This window comes from Nomascus leucogenys, chromosome 10, assembly GCF_006542625.1.
Source record: "Nomascus leucogenys isolate Asia chromosome 10, Asia_NLE_v1, whole genome shotgun sequence".
Classification (NCBI taxonomy): Eukaryota; Metazoa; Chordata; class Mammalia; order Primates; family Hylobatidae; genus Nomascus; species Nomascus leucogenys.
In genome coordinates, this window is record NC_044390.1 from 64,640,293 (window position 1) to 64,665,241 (window position 24,949).

Below are 24,949 nucleotides of genomic sequence, written 5' to 3' on the forward strand. Positions count from 1 at the left end.
CATCTCCCTAGGTCCAGCTGTTATTTCTCGCCCTTTAGAACATGCGGGCGGAATGTGGGGCGGCCCTATGATCTGATGCCTCCCGGAGCCTTCTGGGAGTCTCAGGACTCATTAAAAGGCTCCCCTTAGGGGCCCACCTGTCCTCCCTAGGGCCTAGCGGACGCGGCTGCGGTCAGAGGAGCAGGAGGAGGTACCCCGACATGCCTGAGGCAAAACCAGGTGGCGCCAGGACCCCCTCCCTGTGTGGGGATGGGGCTTTTCTTTTCTGAATGGGGATTTGGGGCCCCTCTCTTTGTAGGGTTGGGAGAAGGAGAAGCCTTCGCTGTGTGAGGAGGAGGTTCCCTTTGCTGTGCGGGATGGGGGTTCCCGCATCGGTTTAGGGTGAGGGTCTCGACTCTGCATGGGGAAGAGGGTCCCCTTCCCTTTGTGACAGGAGTTTCCTTCCTTGTATGAGATGGGATCGGTCTCACATCTGTGTGGGGTGAGGGATCCCCTTCACTCGGCAGGGAGTGGGTTTCTTTTTCTATAAGTGATTGGGGGGGCATCTCTGGTGGAGATGGGATTCTCTGGTTGTAAATTGGGTTCCTTTTGCTCGATGGGGATGGGGGTCCTGTGTGTGTAGACTGGGGTTTTTTGTTTTTTTTTTTGAGATGGAGTCTCGCTCTGTCACCTGGGCTAGAGTGCAGTGGTGCGATCTCGGCTCACTGCAACATCTGCCTCCTGGGTTCACACCATTCTCCTGCTTCAGGTAGCTGGGATTACAGGCATGCACCACCATGCCTGGCTATTTTTGTACTTTTAGTAGAGACGGGTTTTGCCATGTTGGCCAGGCTGGTCTCAAACTCCCAACCTCAGGTGATCCACGCGCCTCAGCCTCCCAGAGTGCTGGGATGACAGGCGTGAGCTGCCCAGCCCGGCCAGACTGGGAGGTCTTTCCATGTGATTGGATTCTCCACATCCGGGGATGGCATCCTCTGGGCAGGGTCTGGGCCACTTCTCTGAGTGAAGACTCAGAGGGAGCCAGGTGCAGTGGCTCACGCCTGTCATCCCAGCACTCTGGGATGCCAAGGCAGGAGGATTGCTTGAGGCCAGGAGTTCAAGACCAGCCTGGGCAACATGGCGAGACCTTGTCTCTACAAAAAATTAAAAATCAGCCAGGTGTGGTGGTGCATGCCTGTAGTCCCAGATACTTAGGAGGCAGTTGAGGCTGCAGTGAGCTGTGATCATGCCACTGCACTCCAGCCTGGCTGACAGAGTGAGACCCGGTCTCTAAAAAACAAGCAACAACAACAAAAATGGCCCAGGGCGGTGGCTCACACCTGTAGTCCCAGCACCTTGGGAGGCCAAAGCGGGTGGATCACGCTCAAGGCCAGCCTGGCCAACATGGCAAAATCCCGTCACTACAAAAAATACTAAATTAGCTGGGCTTGTGGGGGTGCGCCTGTAGTCCCAGCTACTCGGGAGTCTGAGGTGAGAGGATCACTTGAGCCCAGGAGGCGGAGGTTGCAGTGAGCCCAAATCTTGCCACTGCACTCCAGCCTGGGAGACGAAGCGAGACCCTGCTGGGAAAAAACAAAAACAAAAACAAAAACTAGATTCCAAGGGACCTTCTCTGTAGGATATGGGGTGATTGTGGGTATAAAGATTAGTGGTTCCCATCTGCATGGAGTCACAGAAGTCTCTGTATTAAGGATAGGGGAGCCTCATTTCTGTGGGCACTGAGGCTTCCCTGTGTAGGAATTAGCGGGGCTTCTTCATATAGGGAATGGGGTCCTTTCTGTGGGGTTTGGGGACCTTCTTTGAATAGGGAACACTTTCTGTGGAGATGAGGTTTTCTCTCTATGAGGAACTCACCGCAGGAATCATGCACCACTGGGCGGGCCCCCCCCCCCCGGGATGTCTGGTCCGCTGGCATCAGGCCAAGCAGGCTGTGGGGTGACCCCTACTGTAGCTGCAGACCCAGCCAGCAAGGAACAGCAGGCAGGGCAGGGGAAGGATGCTGCGGTCAGCACCAGGTGTCCAGTTTCCAGCCCAGAGGGAGAGCTAATTATACCCTCGGACCCAAAAGGTCAGGGCCTGGTGGCCTGGGCGGATGGGGCAGGGCCTGCTGGGGGTAAGGGAAACCCGATCCCACAGATGCTCAGATCTGAGATAAATTTATACCTGGGTGGGGGCCTGGACTCCTGGGTCTGAGGGAGGAGGGGCTGGGAGCCTGGACCTTTAGGTCTGTGGGAGGAGGGGCTAGGGGCCTGGACTCCTGGGTCTGAGGGAGAGGGGACTGGGGGCCAGGACTCTTGGGTCAGAGGGAGGAGTGTGCAGACCGCATGCTCAACTATGACTGTCCCCTACCTTACAGCGGCCAAAAAGGCCCCCAAAGGCAAAGATGCCCCCAAAGGAGCCCCCAAGGAGGCTCCCCCTAAGGAGGCTCCTGCAGAGGCCCCCAAAGGTGAGGAGGTGCTCCCTCGGGCTCAGCAGACCTGGTTTCTCATCTCCATCCTCCCCCCTACGCCTCCCCAGGCCTTTCCCCAGCCTCTATCCTTGAATCTGTCCCCACACAGCCCCAGGGCTGACCCACACCTCCCGTGCTCCCAGCCCTCCCTGGGCTCCCTGGCACCCCCAGACAGAGCCCAGCCCCTCGGCTGGCATTGGCTCTGGTCAACTGGCTGATTGATCACCAAGTCCGGCCCCCGTCTCTCTAAACCTCTCCCGCCCCAAAGGCACATTCAGTGCCCTTCAGTCCACAGAAGAGGAAACCAAGGCCCAAAGGGGTGGGGGAGCCTGGCCAAGGTCACACAGCCACGAGGGTGACAGGTGGCCTTTCCCAGGTCAGGAAAAGCCATTTAACCCCCATGATGTTTGTTTTCTGAGCGGAGGGTCCCTCACTGTCTCTAAGTCCTTTCCCCAAAGCAGCCCACTGTCCCCTCCTCAGCCTATCTCAGACCTCCTCATCGTAATCCTGTCCCCTGAACAGAAGCCTCACCCGAGGACCAGTCCCCGACTGCAGAGGAGCCTACTGGCATTTTCCTGAAGAAGCCGGACTCTGTCTCAGTGGAGACTGGTGAGGGGAACCCGGGGGAGGAGGGGCTGGGGCCTGGACTCCTGGGTCTGAGGGAGGAGGGGGTGGGGGTCTGGACTCCTGGGTCTGAGGGAGGAGGGGCTGGGGGCCTGGACTCCTGGGTCTGAGGGAGGAGGGGCTGGAGGCCTGGACTCCTGGGTCTGAGGGAGGAGGGGCTGGGGGCCTGGACTCCTGGGTCTGAGGGAGGAGGGGCTGGAGGCCTGGACTCCTGGGTCTGAGGGAGGAGGGGCTGGGGGCCTGGACTCCTGGGTCTGAGGGAGGAGGGGCTGGAGGCCTGGACTCCTGGGTCTGAGGGAGGAGGGGCTGGAGGCCTGGACTCCTGGGTCTGAGGGAGGAGGGGCCAGGGTCTTGGCCTCAGTCTCCCTCTGGAGAGCCTTAGTTTCCTTCCTGGGCCTCCTCCCACTCCATCTTGTTACTCACCCCATGTAGGGAAGGACGTGGTGGTCGTGGCCAAAGTGAACGGGAAGGAGCTCCCGGACAAACCAACCATCAAGTGGTTCAAGGGGAAGTGGCTGGAGCTGGGCAGCAAGAGTGGCGCCCGCTTCTCCTTCAAGGAGTCCCATGACTCCGCCAGCAATGTGAGGACCCCGTGGGCCAGAGGGCCGGCGGAGGGGAGTGGAGCTTGTGCAGGACTTGCTCTGTGCAGAGAAGCCCTGTTGCCTGAGGCATCAATGTGGGCCTGGAGCCGGGATGGAGAGTGGGCCTCTGAGGATGGAGGTTGTGCGGGGCTGCTGGGGAGAGGTTGTGTGAAGCAGAGGGAGGATGCCTGGCGTTGGGTGGGGGTGCATTGGGGCTTCGTCATGTATGTTCCCGGGCCAGGGACCTGGTCCCCAGAAGTCCTGATGGGTCAGATACGAGGAGACAGAGCTGGCCACCAGGTGCTGAGCCCCCTCTTGGTCTCCATTGGCCCCCCTATGGGGTGGGGGTGAGGACTTGCAGATAGAGCTGTGAGTGGACTCTGAGGAATATGGGGTGGCTCTAGAAGGTGGTCCCGTGCACCCACATCCCCGGCCCTGGACCCAGGTGTACACCGTGGAGCTGCACATTGGGAAGGTGGTACTGGGGGACCGTGGGGATTACCGCCTCGAGGTCAAAGCCAAGGATGCCTGTGACAGCTGTGGCTTCAACATTGATGTGGAGGGTATGCTGCTGGGGGGTGGGGGAGCAAAGGGTTCTATGTCTGGGGTGGGGCTGGACAGATGTACCAGCCAGGTGTTGGGAGAGTGCACAGGCATGGGCATGAGGTGGGCACAGGTTTTTGGAGGAGGGAGTGCAGATTCTGGGGTCAGAGTATTCAAACTCGGAGAGATGTAGCGTGGGAGGAGGTCTGGATTTGGGTGCTGAAAGTGTTCAGGGTCTTGGAATGCACATGCAAAGGCTTAGGAGGTGAGTTATGCACATTCCACGTTCAAGAAAGTAGGCAAAAAGGCTTGGGAAGCGAGGGTGTCCAGGTTTAGAGAATAAGGGCGTAGGGGTTTAGAGTGAGGGTATACAGGATTAACAGGAGGTTACACGGATTTGAGGGCACATATATGGGCCCCTGAGGGTGTAGAGGCCCTGGGGTTCTGCAGCCCAGAATGTGTGAGGGCTTAAATGTGGGGTGCACAGGAAATGAGATTGTCCAGGCCTGGGGAGAAAGACATGGTGGTCCAGGTGTGGGGGGTATAGATTGCTGAGAGAGGGTGGAGCTTGGCAGCCGGGGAAATGAGTATGAGCTGGTCTAGAACTAGAGGATGCCCAGGCCTCAGTGAGGGTGTGCTGGTCCAAGAGATGGAGAAAAGGGGGCCTGGAAGAGGTTGTGCAGGCCTGGAGAGGGGCTCTCAGTCTAAGATCAGCCCTGGCCTCCAACTCACCTTCCCTTCTCTCATCACCTCTCCCCAGCACCCCGTCAGGATGCCTCTGGGCAGAGTCTAGAAAGCTTCAAGCGTACGTAAGTGACCCCAGGCCCTTACCAGGGTCCCAAGAACCATGGGAGGCTTTCCCTTGGAAGGGGAAAAAGGGAGGATTGGGGAAGGCAAGGGATGAATCTGAAGGGTCAAGACTCACATGCCCTCTCAATGGCCACAGGGGTGAAAAGAAGTCGGATACTGCAGGTGAGCTGGATTTCAGTGGCCTGTTGAAAAAGAGGTGAGCCCCGGACCCGGCACAGAGAGGGGAGATGAGACTCAAGGGGAGAAGGTGGTGGGTGAAGCTCCATGGCCCACTGATTGCTCCTGGACCCACTGCTTATCCCTCTACCACCTCCATCTGTTCACTCCCTGCCCACCCACTATCTAACACACCAACCCATCAGGCTGCCTGTTCATCCACCCATCTACCCATTCACCCAGACCCCTACCCACAACCCAACCCAGCCAAACATCTACCATGAGTTCACCCACCTTCTCACCCTTTAACCCACCATTCTCACACCCACTCTGCTGTTCACTCAGGCTCTAGTTCACCCATGCCTCCACCTACTCACCCTCCCATCCATCCATCCCTGCATCCATCCACTTTCCACCCACCAACCCATTCACTCACCCATCCATCCAACCAGTGGCCTATTTATCCATCTACTAATACATCTATCCACCTATCTGCCCAGTTGCCAATCTATCTACCCACATATCCATCCATTAACCACCATTTTCCTACCTGTTTACCTGCCCATCTGCCATTACAGTCAGCCTAGCTACATGGGTAGGTGGATGGATAACGGGTGAATGGGATGTTGGATTTGGTTGGGAGATGCAGGCGCAGATAGACAGGTGGGAAGGTGGGTGGATGCTACGGATGAATGGGTGGTGGAGAGGTGGGAGGATGGGTGCCTCAGTAGGTGGGGAAGTGGATGGATGGATGGGGTGGGTGGAGGATGAATGGATGGGTTCATGAATAGGTGGCTGAGTTCACCAATGAAGAGGTGGGCAGTTGACACACTCATCCACACAGATAGCCCTCTGTTAGATTGAACTATGTAAAATTGATGTTCTGTAGGTAAAAAATGATTGAAGTCTGGGTGCAGTGGTTCACGCCTATAATCCCAGCACTTTGGGAGACCAGTGTGGGAAGATCACTTGAGCCCAGGAGTGTAAGACCAGCCTGGGCCACATAGGGAGACCTCGACTCTACAAAAAAAAGAAAAATTAGCAGGGCATGGTGGCATGTGCCTGTGGTCCTAACTACTTAGGAGGCTGAGGTAGGAGGATCATTTGAGCCCAGGAGATCAAGGCTGCGGTGAGCCATGATCGAGCCACTGCACTCCAGTCTGGGCAACAGAGTGAGACGGTGTTTCAAAAAAAAAAAAAATTAAATATTGGCAATCTCATACGCATTATCTACTGGCCCACTTATCCATCTTCACTTGCCCATCAATCCCCATAACCATATCCCTGACAATTCCATTTACTGATCAATTCTGTCTCCAGCCAGCCAGCCACTTCCTTGGCCACTTCTCATCAACATATTCACCCAACTGTGCAGTCATTTCTCACCAACCCATCAATCCATCCAGTCACCCACCTGTCTTCCCCCAATCCATCTGCCTATCTTCCCACCCACCCTTCCATTGACCCACCCACCTACTTATCAGCCCACTTACTCACCATTCTGTACATCAATTCAAATATTCACGTCCCCACATTCACCTCCACATCTATCCTCTCCTTGTTCCTTTCCCTTCCTTCCTTCCCTCCCAGCTCCATCCATGCATTCACTCACTCTCTCACCCATCGACCATCTTCTGAGGCCTCCCGTCTACTAGGTTCTGGGCTGAGATCCAGGGAGCGAGAACAGTCTGACTGGGTCCCTGATGTGAGATCACTCATTGCCTTGGGAAATGGGTCTTGTCCAACAGACATGGACACAGACTGAGACTATTTGGTGTGATTTTAGAGAGGGTCCCACCGGGGCCTGTGAGAGCCCAGAGCACGAGCAACTCACTGCCTTGGAGGACAGGGAATGCCTCAGGGAGAAGGGAACTTTGGTGCTAGGTCTTGTAGGATGAAGAGGAGTCCAGGAGGAAGAGAAGGTGGGGAGAGGTCATGAAGGTAGGGAAACATTTTGTGCAAAGGCTGGGAGGCAGGAGAGAGCCTGAAGTGTTCAGCAACAGGCAAGCCGCTTGATTCAGGTGGCTTTGTGGGGAGTGACGGAAGTAGCTGGGGTGTGATTGCCAGGCGGAGGGCTGGGGCTTCCTCCTGAGGGCAGTGGGGAGCCACGGAAGAGTTCTGAACACGAAAGGGAGAACCACCGATGTGGGTGTCAGAAATACCCACGGGATAAAAGAGGACAAATAGGGTGCAATGTATGCTGCTTGGGTGATGGGTCCACCAAAATCTCACAAACCACTAGTAAACAGCTTACTCATGTAACCAAACACCACCTGTTTCCCAATAACCTTTGGAAATAAAATAAATAAATAAATAAATAAATGAACGAATGAATGAATGAAAAGAGATACCCCTCGGGCCAGGCATGGTGGCTCACACCTGTAATCCCAGTACTTTGGGAGGCCGAGGCAGGTGGATCACTTAAGGTCAGGAATTTGAGACCAGCCTGTCCAACATGGCAAAACCCTGTCTCTACTAAAATACAAAAATTAGCCAGGAGTGGTGGTGTGAGCCTGTAGTCCCAGCTACTAGGGAGGCTGAGGCAGAAGAATCACTTGAACCCAGGAGGTGGAGGTTGCAGTGAGCCGAGATCGCGCCACTGCACTCCAGCCTGGGAGACAGAGTGAGAATCTGTCTCAAACAACAAAAAAAAGAAAGCCGGGCGCAGTGGCTCACGCTTATAATCCCAGCACTCTGGGAGGCCAAGGCGGGTGGATCACGAGGTCAGGAGATCGAGACCACAGTGAAACCCCGTCTCTACTAAAAATACAAAAAATTAGCCGGGCGTGGTGGCGGGCGCCTGTAGTCCCAGCTACTCGGAGAGGCTGAGGCAGGAAGGAGAATGGCGTGAACCCGGGAGGCGGAGCTTGCAGTGAGCCGAGATTGCGCCACTGCCCTCCAGCCTGGGCGACAGAGCAAGACTCCGTCTCAAAAAAAAAAAAAAAAAAAAAGAAATACCCAGTGGGGACCATGCCGGGAAGAGGCCAGGAGACCCCAGGAGGAGGCTGGGGCAATGGACCAGGCGGGAAGCAATAAGACCCCTAAAGGGAAGGTGGCTTGGGTGAGTCACAGAGCCAATGAGTGAAGACGGCAGAGGGACATCCTCCCCTCCTCACTCACTGATGGCCCCTGTCCGTTCCCTCACCCCCCAGGGAGGTGGTGGAGGAGGAGAAGAAGAAGAAAAAGAAAGATGACGATGACCTAGGCATCCCCCCGGAGATCTGGGAGCTCCTGAAAGGGGCAAAGAAGAGCGAGTACGAGAAAATCGCCTTCCAGTATGGCATCACCGACCTCCGGGGCATGCTGAAGCGGCTGAAAAAGGCGAAGGTCGAGGTCAAGAAGAGTGCAGGTCAGCCCTGATCTGGGGGGAGCTGGGCCCTGCACACAAGGGACCCCTAGCCTTGTGGGTGTCTGATGATTGGACCCTGGACCTATCTTTTCGAGGTCCCAATGAGGTAGGAGGCAAGACCCAACTCTAGCGGCGGGCTTCGGACACTGGGCCAAATTAAGGACTAGCTACAACAGGGACAGGGTGGAAGCAGCTTTCCATAAGACACGCCCACCAGTGTGCCATGTCAGTTTACCATGGCCATGGCAACAGCCAGGAGTTACTGCCCCTTTCCATGGCAATGACCAGACCACCCAAAAGTTACCACCCTTTTCCTAGCAATTTCCATATAACCCGCTCCTTAATCTACAGGTAATTAAAAGTGGGTATCCATCTGACTGCAGATCTGCCCTGAGCCGTTGCGCTCTGTCTCTGGGATAGCCCTGTTCCACGGGAGCAGTCAGAGGGCTGTAACACTGCCACCTCAATAAAGCTGGGTGCAGTGGCTCATGCCTGTAATCTCAGCACTTTGGGAGGCTGAGGTGGGCAGATCACTTGAGGTCAGGAGTTCGAGACCAGCCTGGCTAACATGGTGAAACCCCATCTCTACTAAAAATACAAAAGTCAGCCGGGCGTGGTGGCGTGCACCTGTAATCCCAGCTGCATGAGAGGCTGAGGCAGGAGAATCGCTTAAGCCAGGGAGGCAGAGGTTGCGGCGAGCTGAGATTACACTGTGGCACTCCAGCCTGGGGAACAGAGTGAGACTCTGTCTCAAAAAAAAATAAATAAATAAAATAATAAAATAAATAAATAAATAAATAAAAATAAAGCTGTTTTCTTCTACCTAACACTGGCTTGCCCTTGACTTCTTTCCTGGGTGAAGCCGAGAACCCTTGCAGGCTAAGCCTCACTTTGGGGTCCCCTGCCCTGCATCACCACCAGAGAAGTTCTCAAGGATCTCTAAGTTCATAGGAGGCCTCCTGACTTCCTCACTTTGACCTTGGAGAGCCCAGGGCCTGGGGAGGGAGATGTGGTGCCTCTGGGGATGACCAGGGGAGTGAGGACCACACACCTCCATCCCCTTTGCATGCCTCAATCTCCAGCATTCACAAAGAAGCTGGATCCAGCCTACCAAGTGGACAGAGGCAACAAGATCAAGTTGATGGTAGAGATCAGTGACCCAGACCTGCCCCTCAAGTGGTTCAAGAACGGCCAGGAGATCAAACCAAGCAGCAAGTATGTGTGGGGTGGGCGGTCCCTGCATCGGGGAGATCCCAGTCCAGAGAGAACGCCCGGAGACAAGGCCCATCACTCTTAACCAGAAAGGGCACACTCACCCCTATATGAAAAGTACAGGCCGGGTGCAGTGGCTTATGCCTGTAATCCTAGCACTTTGGGAGGCCGAGGCGGGCGGATCACCTGAGGTCAGGAGTTCGAGACCAGCCTGACTAACATGGTGAAACCCCGTTTCTACTAAAAATACAAAAAATTAGCCGGGTGTGGTTGCACATGTCTGTAGTGCCCGTAATCCCAGCTACTTGGGAGGCTGAGGCAGGAGAATTGCTTGAACCCGGGAGGCAGAGGTTGCAGTGAGCTGAGATCACGCCATTGCACTCCAGCTTGGGCAACAAGAGTGAAATTCTGTCTCAAAAAAAAAAAAAAAAAGAAAAAGAAAAAGAAAAGTACAAATAGACAAGGCCAGGTGCAGTGGCTCACACCTGTAATCCCAGCACTCTGGGAAGCCGAGGTGGGAGGATTGCTTGAGTCCAGGAGTGGAGTTCAAGACCAGCCTGGCCAACATAACGAAACCACATATCTACAAAAAATATACAAAATTAGCCAGGCACAGTGGCACATGTCTGTAGTCCCAGCTGCTCGAGGGGCTAAGGCAGGAGGACTGCCCAAGCTTGGGAGGCTGAGGCTGCAGTGAGCTATGATAGCACCACTGCACTCCAGCCTAGGCAACAAAGCGAGACCCGGTTTCAAAAAAAAACAAAAGAAAGAAAGAAAGAAAAGAAAAATGTAAACAACAGTGTTTCTGCTCTCCAAATGGGCAAAACCTTGTGAAATTCTAAAACCCGGTGCTGGAGAAGAATAGCACAAATGTTGCTAGTGGGAATGTAATTTGGCGAGTCTCCCTAAGGACACTGTATTAAAAAGCCTTCAGGTTGTGCAATCCTAGGCATGTATTGTGAGGAGTTATCATGACTGTGCATATTTAGCCGCAAGGATGTTCGCTGAGGCATTTGCTATCATAGCAAAGAATGGAAAACAACCAAAATTTAGTTTCATACTAAGACACTCTGCAGTCACTCAAACAAATATTTATAATAGCTGAATGCAGTGACTCACATGTATAATCCTAGCAATTTAGGAGGCTGAGGCGGGCGGATCGCTTGAGCCCAGGAGTTCGAGATCAGCCTGGATGACATGGTGAAACCCCGTCTCTACTAAAAATACAAAAATTAGCCGGGCGTGGTGGCGGGTGCTTGTGGTCCCAGCTACTTGGGAGGCTGAGGCAGGAGGATCACTTGAACCCAGGAGGCAGAGGTTGCGGTGAGCTGAGATCTCGCCACTACACTCCAGCCTGGGCAACAGAATGAGACCCTGTTTCAACAACAACAAACACATCACAAGACAACCTTTTTTAAATTAATTAATTAATTTTGTTTTGAGACCGAGTTTCGCTCTTGTTGCCCAGGCTGGAGTGCAATGGCATGATCTCAGCTCACTGCAACCTCTGCCTCCCAGGTTCAAGAGGTTCTCCTGCCTCAGCCTCCCAAGTAGCTGGGATGAAAGGAGCACCCCAACGCATCTAATTTTTTGGGTGTATTTTTGGTAGAGATGGGGTTTTACCATGTTGCTCAGGCTGGTCTTGAACTCTTCAAGCAATCTGCCCGCCTCAGACTCCAAAAAATGCTAGGATTACAAGTGTGACTGGCCTTGCCATGGTTATTTAAATAATAGGAATTGCTAGCCTGGACAACATAGCGAGATCCCATCTGTACAAAAAAAAATGAAAAAATTAGAAGATACCAAGAAAAGAGAAAAAAAAAATTAGCTGGATACGGTGGTGTGCACCTGTGATCCTTGCTACTCAGGGGCTGAGGTGGGAGGATCGCTTGGACCCAGGAAGTCTAGGTTGCAGTGAGCTATGATTGCACCACTGCACCTAGCCTGGGTGACAGAGTGAGACCCTGTCTCAGAAATAAAAATAAATAAATAAATAAATAATTGAAACTGAGCCCTCAATCCCTTTCCACACAATTTGGCTCTGAGAGAGAGAGAGACTTGCCTTGAGAACAGGTGAACAGAGCTACCCCAGGGCTAGGTGGATGCTCCATGCCCTGGTTCGAGGTGAGACTTTTGCATCAGGTACGTGTTTGAGAACGTTGGTAAGAAGCGAATTCTCACCATCAACAAGTGCACGCTGGCGGATGACGCTGCCTATGAAGTAGCTGTCAAGGATGAGAAGTGTTTCACTGAGCTCTTCGTCAAAGGTGAGGCTGGAATTCAGGCCTGAGCCTGGAGAGGGACTGGAACTCTGGAGGGGGTCCTGAAACGACTGACCTCCTGTCCCCCTGCCCCACAGAACCTGCAGTCCTGATTGTCACACCTCTTGAGGACCAGCAGGTGTTTGTGGGTGACCGGGTGGAAATGGCAGTGGAGGTGTCAGAAGAGGGTGCACAGGTGATGTGGTAAGTGACCCTTGATCCCCGATCTCCACATGGGTGCACACAGCTTCTTTGCCTCTGCCCTGATCTTTATGGGACCTCCTGTGACTTCTCTTGGAGATTTCTGACCTTTATTCAGTAGTCATCCCCAGGAGATCTCAGCTTTTCTCTATAAATCCTTACCTTCACCTAAAAGTGTTTCTAGAATTTCTGACCTCTACCCATCCTATCCTCTTCAGGGTCCTTTTCCTGATCTCCGCTGTTCCATTAAATATTGATTCATCTGACCAATTATCTGTCCCTTGGTCCATCTATCCAGGTATCCACTCATCCACCCACTCCATCCATCCATCCATCCATCCATCCATCCATCCATCCATCCATCTGCTTAACCATCCATCCATCCATCCATCCATCCATCCATCCATCCATCCATCCATCCATCCCATCCGTCCACTCATGCATCCACTCATCCATCCACTCATGCATCCATCCATCCATCCATCCATCCATCCATCCATCCATCCACCCACTTAACCATCTATCCATCTACTTAACTATCCATCCATCCATCCATCCATCCATCCATCCATCCATCCATCCATCCCATTGACCCATTCATCCATCTACTCATTCATATATCCACTCTTCCATTTAGGTTGCCATCTAGCCATCCATCGACCTATCAATCCAGAGATCTATCCATCCACTCACTCACTCACCTGCGTACTTGCCCACCATCTACCTATCCATTCATCCATCTATGTACCTATTCACCAACCCAACAAATATTTATCGAGCACCTGTTGTGTGGTGTACTATTCTACATATCAGAGATATAATGGGGAGAAAAAAATGTCAACATGGTACCTGCCTTCATGGCATTTATAATCTGCTAATTTGGTGATAGTGGTGGTGGTGTTGTGTGTGTATGTGTGTTTGTGTAGGAGACCGAGATAGGCATTAGTCAAGTCATCACATACATACATATAAAAGTTCCATTTTGAGACTGGTTTTGAAAGGAGCAGTAATGGATGCTGTAATAGCTTCCTAGGAGGAAGAGACTCAGGAGGTCAGGGAAGTCTTCCTGGAGGAGATGACGATTGAGCTGAGATCTAAATGACATGGAGATATAAGTGAAGAGAGAAGGGGAGAGTGCCCTGGACAGGGAAAACCAATGACAGAGGCCACAACGTTTGATGTTTTTCTGAGACCTTAGGGCTTCCTCTGTGCGGACCTCTCCCCGTGACATGTTTTTGTGTCCCCTGACTTCCAGCCAGTACCTTGGTACCTTGAGGCAATTAACTGTGTGTGGCCTGTGACTTCCTCCTCTCTCTCCCCGCTGCCTTTTTTCTTTTTTTTCTTTTGAGACAGAGTCTCACTCTGTCACCCAGGCTGGAGTACAATTGCGTGATCTTGGCTCACCGCAACCTCTGCCTCCCGGATTCAAGCAATTCTCCTGCCTTAGCCTCCTGAATAGCTGGGATTACAGGCGCCCGCCACCATACCCGCCTATTTTTTGTTTTTTATTAGAGATAGGGTTTCACCATGTTAGCCAGGCTGGTCTCGAACTCCTGACTTCAGGTGATCCACCCACCTCAGCCTCCCAAAGGGCTGGGATTACAGGCATGAGCCACCGTGCCTGGCCCTCTCTCTCCCCTTCACCTGACCTGTGACCCGTCCACCACTCAAGATGCTTCTGCCACCCTTTATGTCTCCTCCCTCCGGGGACCTGCCTTCTGACCCCTCTGCATGGGCCCCCAACTGACTCTCCAAGACCCAGACCGAGAGCTGTGCTGTCTGCTCACGTCCCGTTCTGTGTCTCACCCACCTAGGATGAAAGATGGTGTGGAACTGACTCGGGAGGATTCCTTCAAGGCCCGGTACCGCTTCAAGAAGGACGGGAAGCGCCACATCCTCATCTTCTCAGACGTGGTCCAGGAGGACAGGGGTCGCTATCAGGTCATAACCAATGGCGGCCAGTGTGAGGCCGAGTTGATTGTGGAAGGTACGGGGCCTCCAGGTGGGGCACGGGCTGCACTGCGCATGCTTCTCCACACAGCTTGAGGTTGCTCAGGCCTGCAGTCTGGAAGTTGTTCCTGACTCCTCTTTTTCCCACACACCCTATGTTCAGCCCACCAGGAAGTCCTGGTGGCTCCAGCTTCAAAGTAAATTTTGAATCCAGCCAAGCATGGTGGCTAACGCCTGTAATCCCAGCACTTTGGGAGGCCGAGGTGGGTGGATCACTTGAGCTTAGGAGTTCGAGACCAGCCTGGCCAACATGATGAAACCCCATCTCTACTAAAAATACAAAAAAATTAGCTGGGCGGGGCAGGGTGCACCTGTAGTCCCAGCTACTCAGGAGGCTGAGGCAGGAGAATTGCTTGAACCCAGGAGGTGGAGGTTGCAATGAGCCGAGATTGCGCTGCTGCACTCCAGCTTGGGCAACAGAGCAAGACTCCGTCTTAAAAAAAAAGAAAAAAAAAAACTGGGCATGGTGGCTCACACCTGTAATCCCAGCACTTTGGGAGACCAAGGTGGGCGGATCACTTGAGGTCGGGAGTTTGAGATCAGCCTGGCCAACATGGCGAAACCCCATCTGTACTAAGAATACAAAAATTAGCTGGTGTGGTGGCATGCACCTGTAATCTCTGCTACTCAGGAGGCTGAGGCAGGAGAATCACTTGGACCTGGGGGTGGAGGTTGCGGTGAGCCGAGCTCACGCTACTGCACTCCAGCCTGGGTGACAGAGCGAGACTCTGTCTCAAAAAAAAACTAAAATAAAAATAAAAATACAAAAATTAGCCAGGCATTGTGGCACACACCTATAACCTCAGCTACTCAGGAGGCCGAGGCAGGAGAATTGCTTGAATCTGGGAGGCGGAGGTTGCAGTGAGCTGAGCTTGTGCCACTGTACTCCAGTCTGGGTGACAGAGCAAGACTCCATCTTAAAAAAAAAAAAAGATCTGAATCCAACCACAAGCCCCCATCTCGCTGCCCCTGCCTGGCCCAGGCCTTCCTCCCCTCATGCCTGGACTGGTGCAGTTGTCTCCTCTGTGGTCACTCTGTGTCTATACCTGCCCCTTGACCTCCACCCCCCAGTACCCGCCAGAGTAAGCCTTGTAAAACATAAGTGAGATGGTGAAAAGAAACAGGTCTGTGGTCCGAGTAACAGTACTGGGTCCGTGTCAGTGTCCTGGTTTGGATACTGGACTCCGTTATGTACAATGTCACCAGTGGGGGAGGCTGGATGAAGAGCACACGGGACTCTATGTGCTATTTTTGCAAGCTCTTGGGAGTCTATAATTCTGTAAAAGCCAGGCGTGGTGGCCCACGCTTGTAATCCCAGCACTTTGGGAGGCCGAGGCGGGCGGATCACGAGGTCAGGAGATCGAGACCACGGTGAAACCCCGTCTCTACTAAAAATACAAAAAAATTAGCCGGGCATGGTGGTGGGCGCCTGTAGTCCCAGCTACTCGGAGAGGCTGAGGCAGGAGAATGGCGTGAACCTGGGAGGCGGAGCTTGCAGTGAGCCGAGATTGCGCCACTGCACTCCAGCCTGGGCGACAGAGCGAGACTCCGTCTCAAAAAAAAAAAAAAAAAAAATTCTGTAAAAATAAAAAGTGAAAAACAATGAACTCAAGTTATTTATGGGCCAAACGAATGGTGGTATTTCCTTATCTAGCCATAAAAAAAGAGAACGTTTTAGACTGAGCATGGTGGCTCACCCCTGTCATCCCAACTCTTTGTGAGGCCGAGGTGGGAGGGTAAATTAAGTCCAGAAGTTCAAGGCCGGCCTAGGCAACATGGCAAGACCCCGTCTCTATAAAAAAATCAGGCTGGGCGTGGTGGCTCAGGCCGGGCTTAGTGGCTCACTCCTGTAATCCCAGAAATTTGGGAGGCCGAAGCGGGTGGATCACCTGAGGTCAGGAGTTCAAGACCAGCCTGGTCAACATGGTGAAACCCCATCTCTACTAAAAATACAAAATTAGCCAGGCGTGGTGGTGCATGCTAGTAATCCCAGTTACTTGGGAGGCTGAGGCAGGAGTATCACTTGAACCCGGGGTGTGGAGGTTGCAGTGAGCCAAAATCACGCCATTGCAGTCTAGCCTGGACGACAAGAGTGAAACTCCGTCTCAAAAAAATAAATAAATAAAATAAAAACCCCAAAGTGCTGGGATTACAGGCATGAACCACTATGCCCGGCCACCTCAGGGCCTTTGCACGCACCAGTCCCTCTGACTGGGAGGCCTTTTTTCATCCTCTGGTAGATTCCTCCCTGCCTCCCTCAGGCCTCCTTGCTCCCTCTTCTGTTTCTTTCTTCACTGTCTCCCACTAGCATGGGAGCTTCCTGAGGCCAACGGGTTGTTTCTGGGTTGTCCGTGGCTGGTATCCCCAGTGCCTAGACCAGCGCCTGGCACGCAGTGGGTGCTCACAAGTGTCTGTGCACAGACTGGAGTAGTGACAGCTCCTTGTCTTTCTCTCCCTGACCAGAGAAACAGCTGGAGGTCCTGCAGGACATCGCAGATCTGACGGTGAAGGCCTCAGAACAAGCTGTGTTCAAGTGCGAGGTGTCTGATGAGAAAGTGACGGGCAAGTGGTATAAGAATGGGATCGAGGTGCGGCCCAGCAAGAGGATCACCATTTCCCATGTAGGCAGGTGAGGAGTGGGCTGCAGAAGTGGCTGGGGGTAGGGTGTGCATAGCAGTCAGCTTTAGCTGCATAACAAGCTGTCCCCCATTTTTTTTTTTTTTTTGAGACGGAGTTTTGCTCTTGTTGCCCAGGCTAGAGTGCAATGGCACGATCTCAGCTCACTGAAACCTCCACCTCCTGGATTCAAGTGATTATCCTGCCTCAGCCTCCCAAGTAGCTGGGATGCACCACCACGCCTGGCTAATTTTTTTGTATTTAGTAGAGACAGGGTTTCACCATGTTAGTCAGGCTGGTCTTGAACTCCTGACCTCAAGTGATCCACCTGACTCAGCCTCTCAAAGTGCTGGGATTACAGGCATGAGCTACCGTGCCTGGACTTTTTCTTTTCTTCTCTTCTTTCTTTCTTTCTTTTCTTTTTTTTTTTTGAGACAGAGTCTTGCACTGCAACCTCCAACTCTGAGGTTCAAGCGATTCTCCTGCCTCGGCCTCCTGACTAGCTGGGGTTACAGGTGCGTGCCACCATGCTAATTTTTTCATTTTTAGTCAAGACAGGGTTTCACCATGTTGGCCAGGCTGGTCTCTAACTCCTGACCTCAGCTGATCCACCCACCGCGGCCTCCCAAAGTGCTGGGATTACAGGTGTGAGCCACCACGCCTGTCCCGTCCCCAAACTTAGAGATTTAAAAGGATGAGGATTGGGCTCGGTGCAGTGACTTATACCTGTATTCTTGCCACTTTGGGAGGCCAAGGCAGGAGGATTTCTTGGGCCCAGGAGTACAAGACCAGCCTGGGCAACATAGTGAGATACTCTCTCTAAATAAATAAATTAGGATTCATTTCATCTTGAGTCTGCAGGTTGGTTGGGGGCTGGCTGATCCAGGATGGCCTCTTTCTTACCTCTGTGGTAGCAGGACCTGGGCCCTGCTGACTTTGCATGGGCGCTGTCAGGACCTCAGCTGGGACAGCTGGGCACCCAGCATGCTGCTCCCTATGGCACCTCCTCCTCCTCCAGTGAGCTCAGCCTAGCACATTCATGTGGCAGAGGCAGAGGTCCTGAGACAGCATGGAAGTAAACGAGACCTCTGTGGCCGAGGCTGGAAACTGGCCCAATGCCACTTCCGCCATAGTCTGTTGGGCAAGGAAAGTCACAGGCCGGCTCTGAGTCAAGGGCTGGGAAGCAGATTCCACCACTTAATGGGGATGCTGCAAGGTCGCACTGGGAGACCATGGACACAGGCAGGGAGAAGCCTCTGGCCATATCAGCTAACAGACAACACGGGCTCTAGCTCAGAAAACAAGAAGCTGGAATTCAACAGGTGGCACGGGGACACCTAAGACAAACACCTGGTTATCTGCAGATTGCAGAGAGCCACCATGATGCCCGGAGAACTTTGTGCCGTCCAGGGCTTCCTGGCAATAGCTCTTAGTGAGATGTAGGCTTTCCCTGTGTTCTGCGTGGGGAACCATGCCGGCTGGTGGTCTCAATAATGGATGATAATGGCCGGGCGCAGTGGCTCACACCTATAATCCTAGCACTTTGGGAGGCTGAGGTGGGCGGATCACTTGAGGTCAGGAGTTCGAGACCAGCCTGGCCAACATGGTGAAACCCTATCTCTATGAAAAATACAAAAATTAGCTGGGTGTTGTGTTACACGCCCATAGTCCCAGCTACTCGGGAGGCTGGGGTGGGAAAATCATTTGAACCCAGGAGGCGGAGGTTGCAGTGAGCCCAAGATCATGCCATTGCACTCCAGCCTAGGTGACAGAGTGAGACTCCATCTCAAACAAACAAACAAACAAAAACAACAAAAACACATAATGATGATAACACGTCCTGACACTTATAGGGCACTTACTGTGCCAGGTACTTTTCTAGGTGCGTTTTTTTTCTTTTCTTTTTTTGAGACAGAGTCTCAACCTGTCACACAGCCTGGAGTGCAGTGGTGCAATCATGGCTCACTGCAGCCTTGACCTGGGCTGGAGCAATTGTCCCACCTCAGCCTCCCCAAGTGCTGAGATTACAGGCGTGGGCCACCATGCCCGGCCAAAGAACAGTATCTATTTATTTATTTTCTGTAGAGACAGGGTCTCACCGTGTTGCCCTGGCTGGTCTCGAACTCCTGGGCTCAAACAATTCTTGATCCTCAGCCTCCCAAAGTGCTAGGATTACAGATGTGAGCCACTGCACCTTTCTCGATGCTTTACAACAAACTCGATGTAGATGGTTATCATTACCCCGATTTTATAGATGAAGAAACAGAGGCACAGAGAGGTTAAGTAACTTGCCCAAGGTCACATAGCTACCGATCTGAAAATAGACCACAGCATTCCAAAGCCCTGGATAAGAATGCAGGCACGTGAATTTCACTGAGGGAAGCTGATGAGGCGGTGCAGCCCCATAGTGGTCCCCACCGCAATCTGGTCCGAGCCCTACCCTGCTCCCCCACCCCTCAGGTTCCACAAGCTGGTGATCGATGACGTCCGTCCCGAGGATGAGGGAGACTACACGTTCGTGCCTGACGGCTACGCCCTGTCGCTCTCGGCCAAGCTCAACTTCCTGGGTGAGGATGCCCCTTCCTCCTTCCCTGGGGGCTGTAGGATCCACCCTCCCAGACCCAGGGCCCGGGATGTCCCCGTCCAGGATTAAGGTTCCCTGAGTGCGAATGAGGACGACAGCAAGCGTCTGTCCCGCTCATGGCTGGAGTCAGAAGATGGAGGGAGAGAGCTGAACTCGCCGCCGCCTGCCGCCTGGGAGGAGGGGTGGCTCCTGGGCATGAACCTGTCCCCAGCACCCCGGTTCCCAGGGAGACTGCCAGACCCCATCACCTCTTCCTCTGGGCTGCGAAGGTGGGGTGAGGGGCCTGCTGGTTTAGACCTAACCGTCCAGTCTTCTTTGTCTTCCAGAAATCAAGGTGGAGTACGTTCCCAAGCAAGGTGAGCGCCACGGGCTGCGCTGGGAGCGGGTCCGAGGGAGGAGGGCGGGGCTGAGGGAGGAGGGGCGGGGCTGAGGGAGGAGGGGCGGGGCTGAGGAAGGATGGGCGGGGCGCGGGAGGATGGGTGGGGAGAGGAAGGAGGAGCGGGTCCAAGGGAGGAGGGGCGGGGGGGTGCTGAGGGAGGGTGGAGGGGCCAGATGCCGACAGACGGGGTGGGGGCGATCGGCCAAGAGGAGAGACTGGGGTCCTCAGGGAGGAGGGGTTGGGGACCTGGATCCCTGGGTATAAGGGAGGAGGAGCTGGGGGCCTGGACCTCTGGGTCTGAGGGAGGAGGGGCTGGGGGCCTAGACTGTAGGGTCTGAGGTAGGAGGGGTTGGGGACCTGGATCCCTGGGTCTGAGGGAGGAGGGGCTAGGGGCCTAAACTGTAGGGTCTGAGGGAGGAGGGCTTGGGGGCGTGGACTACTAGGTCTGAGGGAGAAGGGCTTGGGCACATGGACCCCTATGTCTCTGTCACTGTTGGAACCCAACTTTTCGGAGATTCTCTTGTGGGGACTGGGAAGGCCCAGCCTCCCACTCCCAGGGTCCCTGTATCTCTTCTGTGCCACCAGAGCCACCAAAGATCCACTTGGATTGCTCAGGGAAGACCTCAGAGAATACGATTGTGGTTGTGGCTGGAAACAAGCTGAGGCTTGACGTGTCCATCACAGGGGAGCCCCCTCCTGTCGCTACCTGGCTGAAGGGAGATGAGGTGGGTTGGGGCCACCCCTCTGTCCTGACTCCCTTTCCCTTTAGGCAAGTCTGTTTCTCCCTGAGCCTCAGTTTCATCCTCTATAAAAAGAGGGTGATGATTCCTTCTTCACAGGGTTGTTTTGAAGATTGGAGATTATGCTTGTCCATCACAGGTATGGGCCTAGCATATGGTGGATGTTCCATCCATTCATCCATTCACCTTTCAGTTAATTAATCAAGTGATCAACCAGTTTAGCCTTCCAGCCATCCAGTAACTCATCCGCCCATCCAGCTGTTGATTTTTTCATCAACTAATTGGTTAATTCATCCAGCCATCCACTCATCCAGTAATTAGTCCATTTGTCCATTTATCCATCAACCAATCCAGTTATCCATTCATCCAGAAACACATCTACCCACTTCTATGTATGTATGTATGTGTGTGTGTGTGTGTGTGTGTGTATGTATGTATGTATGTATGTATGTATGTATGTATCTATCTATCTATCTATCTATCTATCTATCTATCTATCTATCTATCTTTCCGAGAGGGGGAATCTCCCTCTGTCACCCAGGCTGGAGTGCAATGGCGTAGTCTTGGCTCACGGAAACCTCCACCTCCCAGGCTCAAGCGATCCTCCCACCTCAGCCTCTTGAGTAGCTGGGACCACAAGAGTGCGCCACCATGCCTCGCTAATTTTTTGTATTTTTGTAGGGACAGGGTTTCACCATGTTGCCCTGAACTCAAGTGATCCCTCCACCTTGGCCTCCCAAAGTGTTGGGATTAAGTGCATGAGCCAACAAGCCCAGCCAGATCTACATATTCCTATATCCATCCATCCAACAAATTTTTTTTTTTTGTTTTTTGTTTTTGAGACGGAGTCTCGCTCTGTCGCCCAGGTTGGAGTGCAGTGGCGCAGTCTCAGCTCACTGCAAGCTCCGCCTCCCAGGTTCACGCCATTCTCCTGCCTCAGCCTCTCCAAGTAGCTGGGACTACAGGTGCCCGCCACCACGACCGGCTAATTTTTTGTATTTTTAGTAGAGACGGGGTTTCACCATGGTCTCGATCTCCTGACCTCGTGATCCGCCCGCCTTGGCCTCCCAAAGTGCTGGGATTACAAGCGTGAGCCACCACGCCCGGCCCCATCCAACAAATATTTTAACCTTGCATGTCCCAGGCCCTGGGACAGCTCGATTTTTCATTTCTCCTCGTGCTTCCATTTCCTCTTCTGTAAAATGGACAGACTTGGCTCAACATCCATCCATTTGCTCACTCAGCATGCATCCCCTAAAGTTTTCTTTGCACCAGGCACTGAGGATGCAACCGTGAGTTGGATGCAGCTCCTGCCCTCCAAGAACCTTCATTTTACTTAAAATTTATTTATTTATTTTTAAATTTGAGACAGAGTTTCACTATGTTGCCCACACTGGTCTTGAACTCCTGGGCTTGAGTGGTACTCCTGCCTCAGCCTCCCAAAGTGCTGGGATTACAGGTGTGAGCCACCGCGCCCGGTCCAGTCTGGTGTTTTTAATGAAGGACGGCATTTGGAGGGCGAAGAGGGCAGTGGAGCGAATGAGGACTCTGTGTGTCGATGGGGAATCTTGGGAGGATTCTGAGCAGGGGAATGGCAGAGGCAAGCCTGGGTTTGCTTGGGGACACGATGGGGTACAAGGCTATCTGGTGGCTGTGTTCAGGTATTCACGACCACCGAGGGCAGGACCCGCATTGAGAAGCGGGTGGACTGCAGCAGCTTTGTGATTGAGAGTGCGGAGCGGGAAGACGAGGGCCGCTACACCATCAAGGTCACCAACCCCGCCGGCGAGGACGTGGCTTCCATCTTCCTGCAGGTTGTGGGTGAGCAGAGAAAGCCGAGGTGGCTGGGCCAAGGGGTGACTCCCTGAGGCCTCGAGGGGCCACCTGACTCTCCTGCCCCCTGCAGATGTCCCAGACCCCCCAGAGGCCGTGCGCATCACCTCGGTTGGAGAGGATTGGGCCATCCTTGTCTGGGAGCCACCGACGTACGATGGGGGAAGCCAGTCACCGGTGAGTGCCTCTGTCCTCATGACCTCTGACCTTCCCTCCTTCTGCCTTGTTTTTTTTTTTTTTTTGAGACAGAGTCTCACTCTATCGCCCAGGCTGGAATGCAGTGGCTCAATCTCAGCTCACTGCACCCTCTGCCTCCTGGGTACAAGCCATTCTCCTGCCTCAGCCTCCCAAGTAACTGGGATTATAGGTGCCCACCACCACGCCCGGCTAATTTTTGTATTTTTAGTAGAGATGAGGTTTTACCATGTTGGCCCGGCTGATTTGGAACTCCTGACCTAAAGTGATCTGCCCACCTCGGGCTCCCTAAGTGTTGGGATTACAGGCGTCAGCCACGGCGCCAGCCTCTACCTTCTCCTTGACCTCCCAGAGCTCTTAGCATCCTCAGTGACCTACCTCTGACCCCTGATTTTCCATTCTGCCATCTCAATCCCTTTGGTCTTCCCTCTTCCTTTACTCGCTGGTGACCTGGGATTTCTCACTTTGACCAGTAGCCTGGGTTCTTCTATGGCTCCTGGCCCCCTGGTTCATGAGCTGTGACCCATTCTTGATTCCTGACTCCAGGGCTGGTGGCCTCTGAATGCTCTGTGGCCCCTGAGATCCACCTAAGATTCATGGCCTCGGACCGCCCTGGGCCATGCGATCCTCTGGATGTGACCCTCACTGCCCCAGCTGACTTGTGCCCCATGCCCTCCCATTCCCTCTTCTCCTGTCTGCTTGGAGCCTCCAGGGTACCTCGTGGAGCGGAAGAAGAAGGGTTCTCAGCGCTGGATGAAGCTGAACTTTGAGGTCTTCACGGAGACCACCTATGAGTCCACCAAGATGATCGAGGGCATCCTCTATGAGATGCGTGTCTTTGCCGTCAATGCTATAGGGGTCTCCCAGCCCAGCATGAACACCAAGCCTTTTATGCCTATTGGTAATGTCCTCCCTCACTCTGATCCATCAACCCCATCCACCTCTGGCCCATCTTTTGCCCGCCATCAATCTCTGACCCTACACCCTGGCCTTCTGACCAATCATTCTACCTCTGACCCCTGCCCCTTCCTGCTGACCCCTGACCCCTCATTCCCCCCATATCCTCTTTTTCTGGATGCTTCCAGCACCCACAAGTGAACCCCTGCACCTGATAGTGGAGGATGTGACAGACACCACCACCACACTCAAGTGGAGGCCTCCGAGCAGGATCGGGGCAGGTGGCATCGATGGGTACCTGGTGGAGTACTGCCTGGAAGGCTGTGAGTGACCCTGGCAGGCCTGGTGGGGGTGGTGGCTAGCACAGGTGGGCATCCAGTCCAGGGAGCTGAAAATAGGACTGTGTGGGAGAGAGAAGGGTGCAGTGGCCCGCTCGTGTTTAGTGTCTGTACTGTTATAAGTCTCTGGGATGGGACCCCCTGTGACTAGTGTGTTTTCTCTCCCTTCTTCCTTTCTACACCCATCCTCCATACAGCAGTGACTTTCTGTCCATTCCAGCTATCCTTCCATCCCCCCATTTATCTTTTATCTTTTACCTCTATGCCTTCTTTCTTTCTTCTATTAATTTATCCATCTAACCAATCTTTCCTTCATCGTCTTAACATCCACCCATCCATCCATCTGTCCATCCATCTGTCCACCCGTCTGTACATCCATCCATCCATCCATCCATCCATATTACTGTCCATCCATCCATCCATCCATCCATATTTCCATCCATCCATCCACCCACCCACCCACCCATATTTCCATCTATCTATCCATTATCCATCCATCCATCCATCCATCCATCCATCCATCCACCCATCCATATTTCCATCTATTCATCCATCCATCCATCCATCCATCCATCCATCCGTCCATATTTCCTTCCTTCATTTCTCTCTCTCTCTCTCTTTTTTTTTTTTTTGAGACAGAGTCTTGCTCTGTTGCCCAGGCTAGAGTGCAGTGGCACGATCTCGGCTCACTGCAAGCTGCGCCTCCCGGGTTCACGCCATTCTCCTGCCTCAGCCTCCCAAGTAGCTGGGACTACAGGCACCTGCAACCACGCCCAGCTAATTTTTTTTTTTTTTTGTATTTTTAGTAGAGACGGGGTTTCACTCTGTTAGCCAGGATGGCCTTGATCTCCTGACCTCGTGATCCACCTGCCTCGGCCTCCCAAAATGCTGGGATTACAGACATGAGCCATCGCACCCGGCCCAGTATCATTTTTTCATCCATATATCTATCTCGGCACCACTATCTTTGCTTCCTTCCTTCTTTCTACCTATATGGCCATCCAACCATCTGTTCACCTAACTAGCCATTGTCTCTCTGCCTGTCCATGCATCATGTGTACCTCCATACATCCACTCTCCATTCTGCACCAAACAAATATTCACTGAGCACTGACTCGTGCCCGGCCCACCACCATGGCTATGGAGATGTCTCAGACACAGCCATCTCTCT

At 53.3% G+C, this 24,949-nt stretch overlaps 1 protein-coding gene across 1 annotated transcript in view; it reads left to right on the top strand.

Annotated features, from left to right (window-relative positions):
* The first annotated feature begins 200 nt into the window (after positions 1-200).
* MYBPC2 (myosin binding protein C, fast type) overlaps positions 201-24,949 on the top strand; it is a 35,275-nt gene continuing 10,526 nt past the window's right edge. The window contains exons 1-20 of the mRNA XM_030821141.1: positions 201-219; positions 2,357-2,446; positions 2,972-3,058; positions 3,506-3,654; positions 4,100-4,217; positions 4,958-5,006; positions 5,144-5,203; positions 8,316-8,512; positions 9,595-9,727; positions 11,867-11,991; positions 12,084-12,189; positions 14,001-14,173; positions 16,660-16,825; positions 19,273-19,379; positions 19,723-19,752; positions 20,361-20,500; positions 22,177-22,336; positions 22,422-22,525; positions 23,249-23,444; positions 23,629-23,763. Of these exons, the coding sequence (XP_030677001.1) occupies positions 201-219; positions 2,357-2,446; positions 2,972-3,058; positions 3,506-3,654; positions 4,100-4,217; positions 4,958-5,006; positions 5,144-5,203; positions 8,316-8,512; positions 9,595-9,727; positions 11,867-11,991; positions 12,084-12,189; positions 14,001-14,173; positions 16,660-16,825; positions 19,273-19,379; positions 19,723-19,752; positions 20,361-20,500; positions 22,177-22,336; positions 22,422-22,525; positions 23,249-23,444; positions 23,629-23,763 (2,344 nt within the window). The remainder of the gene's footprint in view (positions 220-2,356; positions 2,447-2,971; positions 3,059-3,505; positions 3,655-4,099; positions 4,218-4,957; positions 5,007-5,143; positions 5,204-8,315; positions 8,513-9,594; positions 9,728-11,866; positions 11,992-12,083; positions 12,190-14,000; positions 14,174-16,659; positions 16,826-19,272; positions 19,380-19,722; positions 19,753-20,360; positions 20,501-22,176; positions 22,337-22,421; positions 22,526-23,248; positions 23,445-23,628; positions 23,764-24,949) is intronic.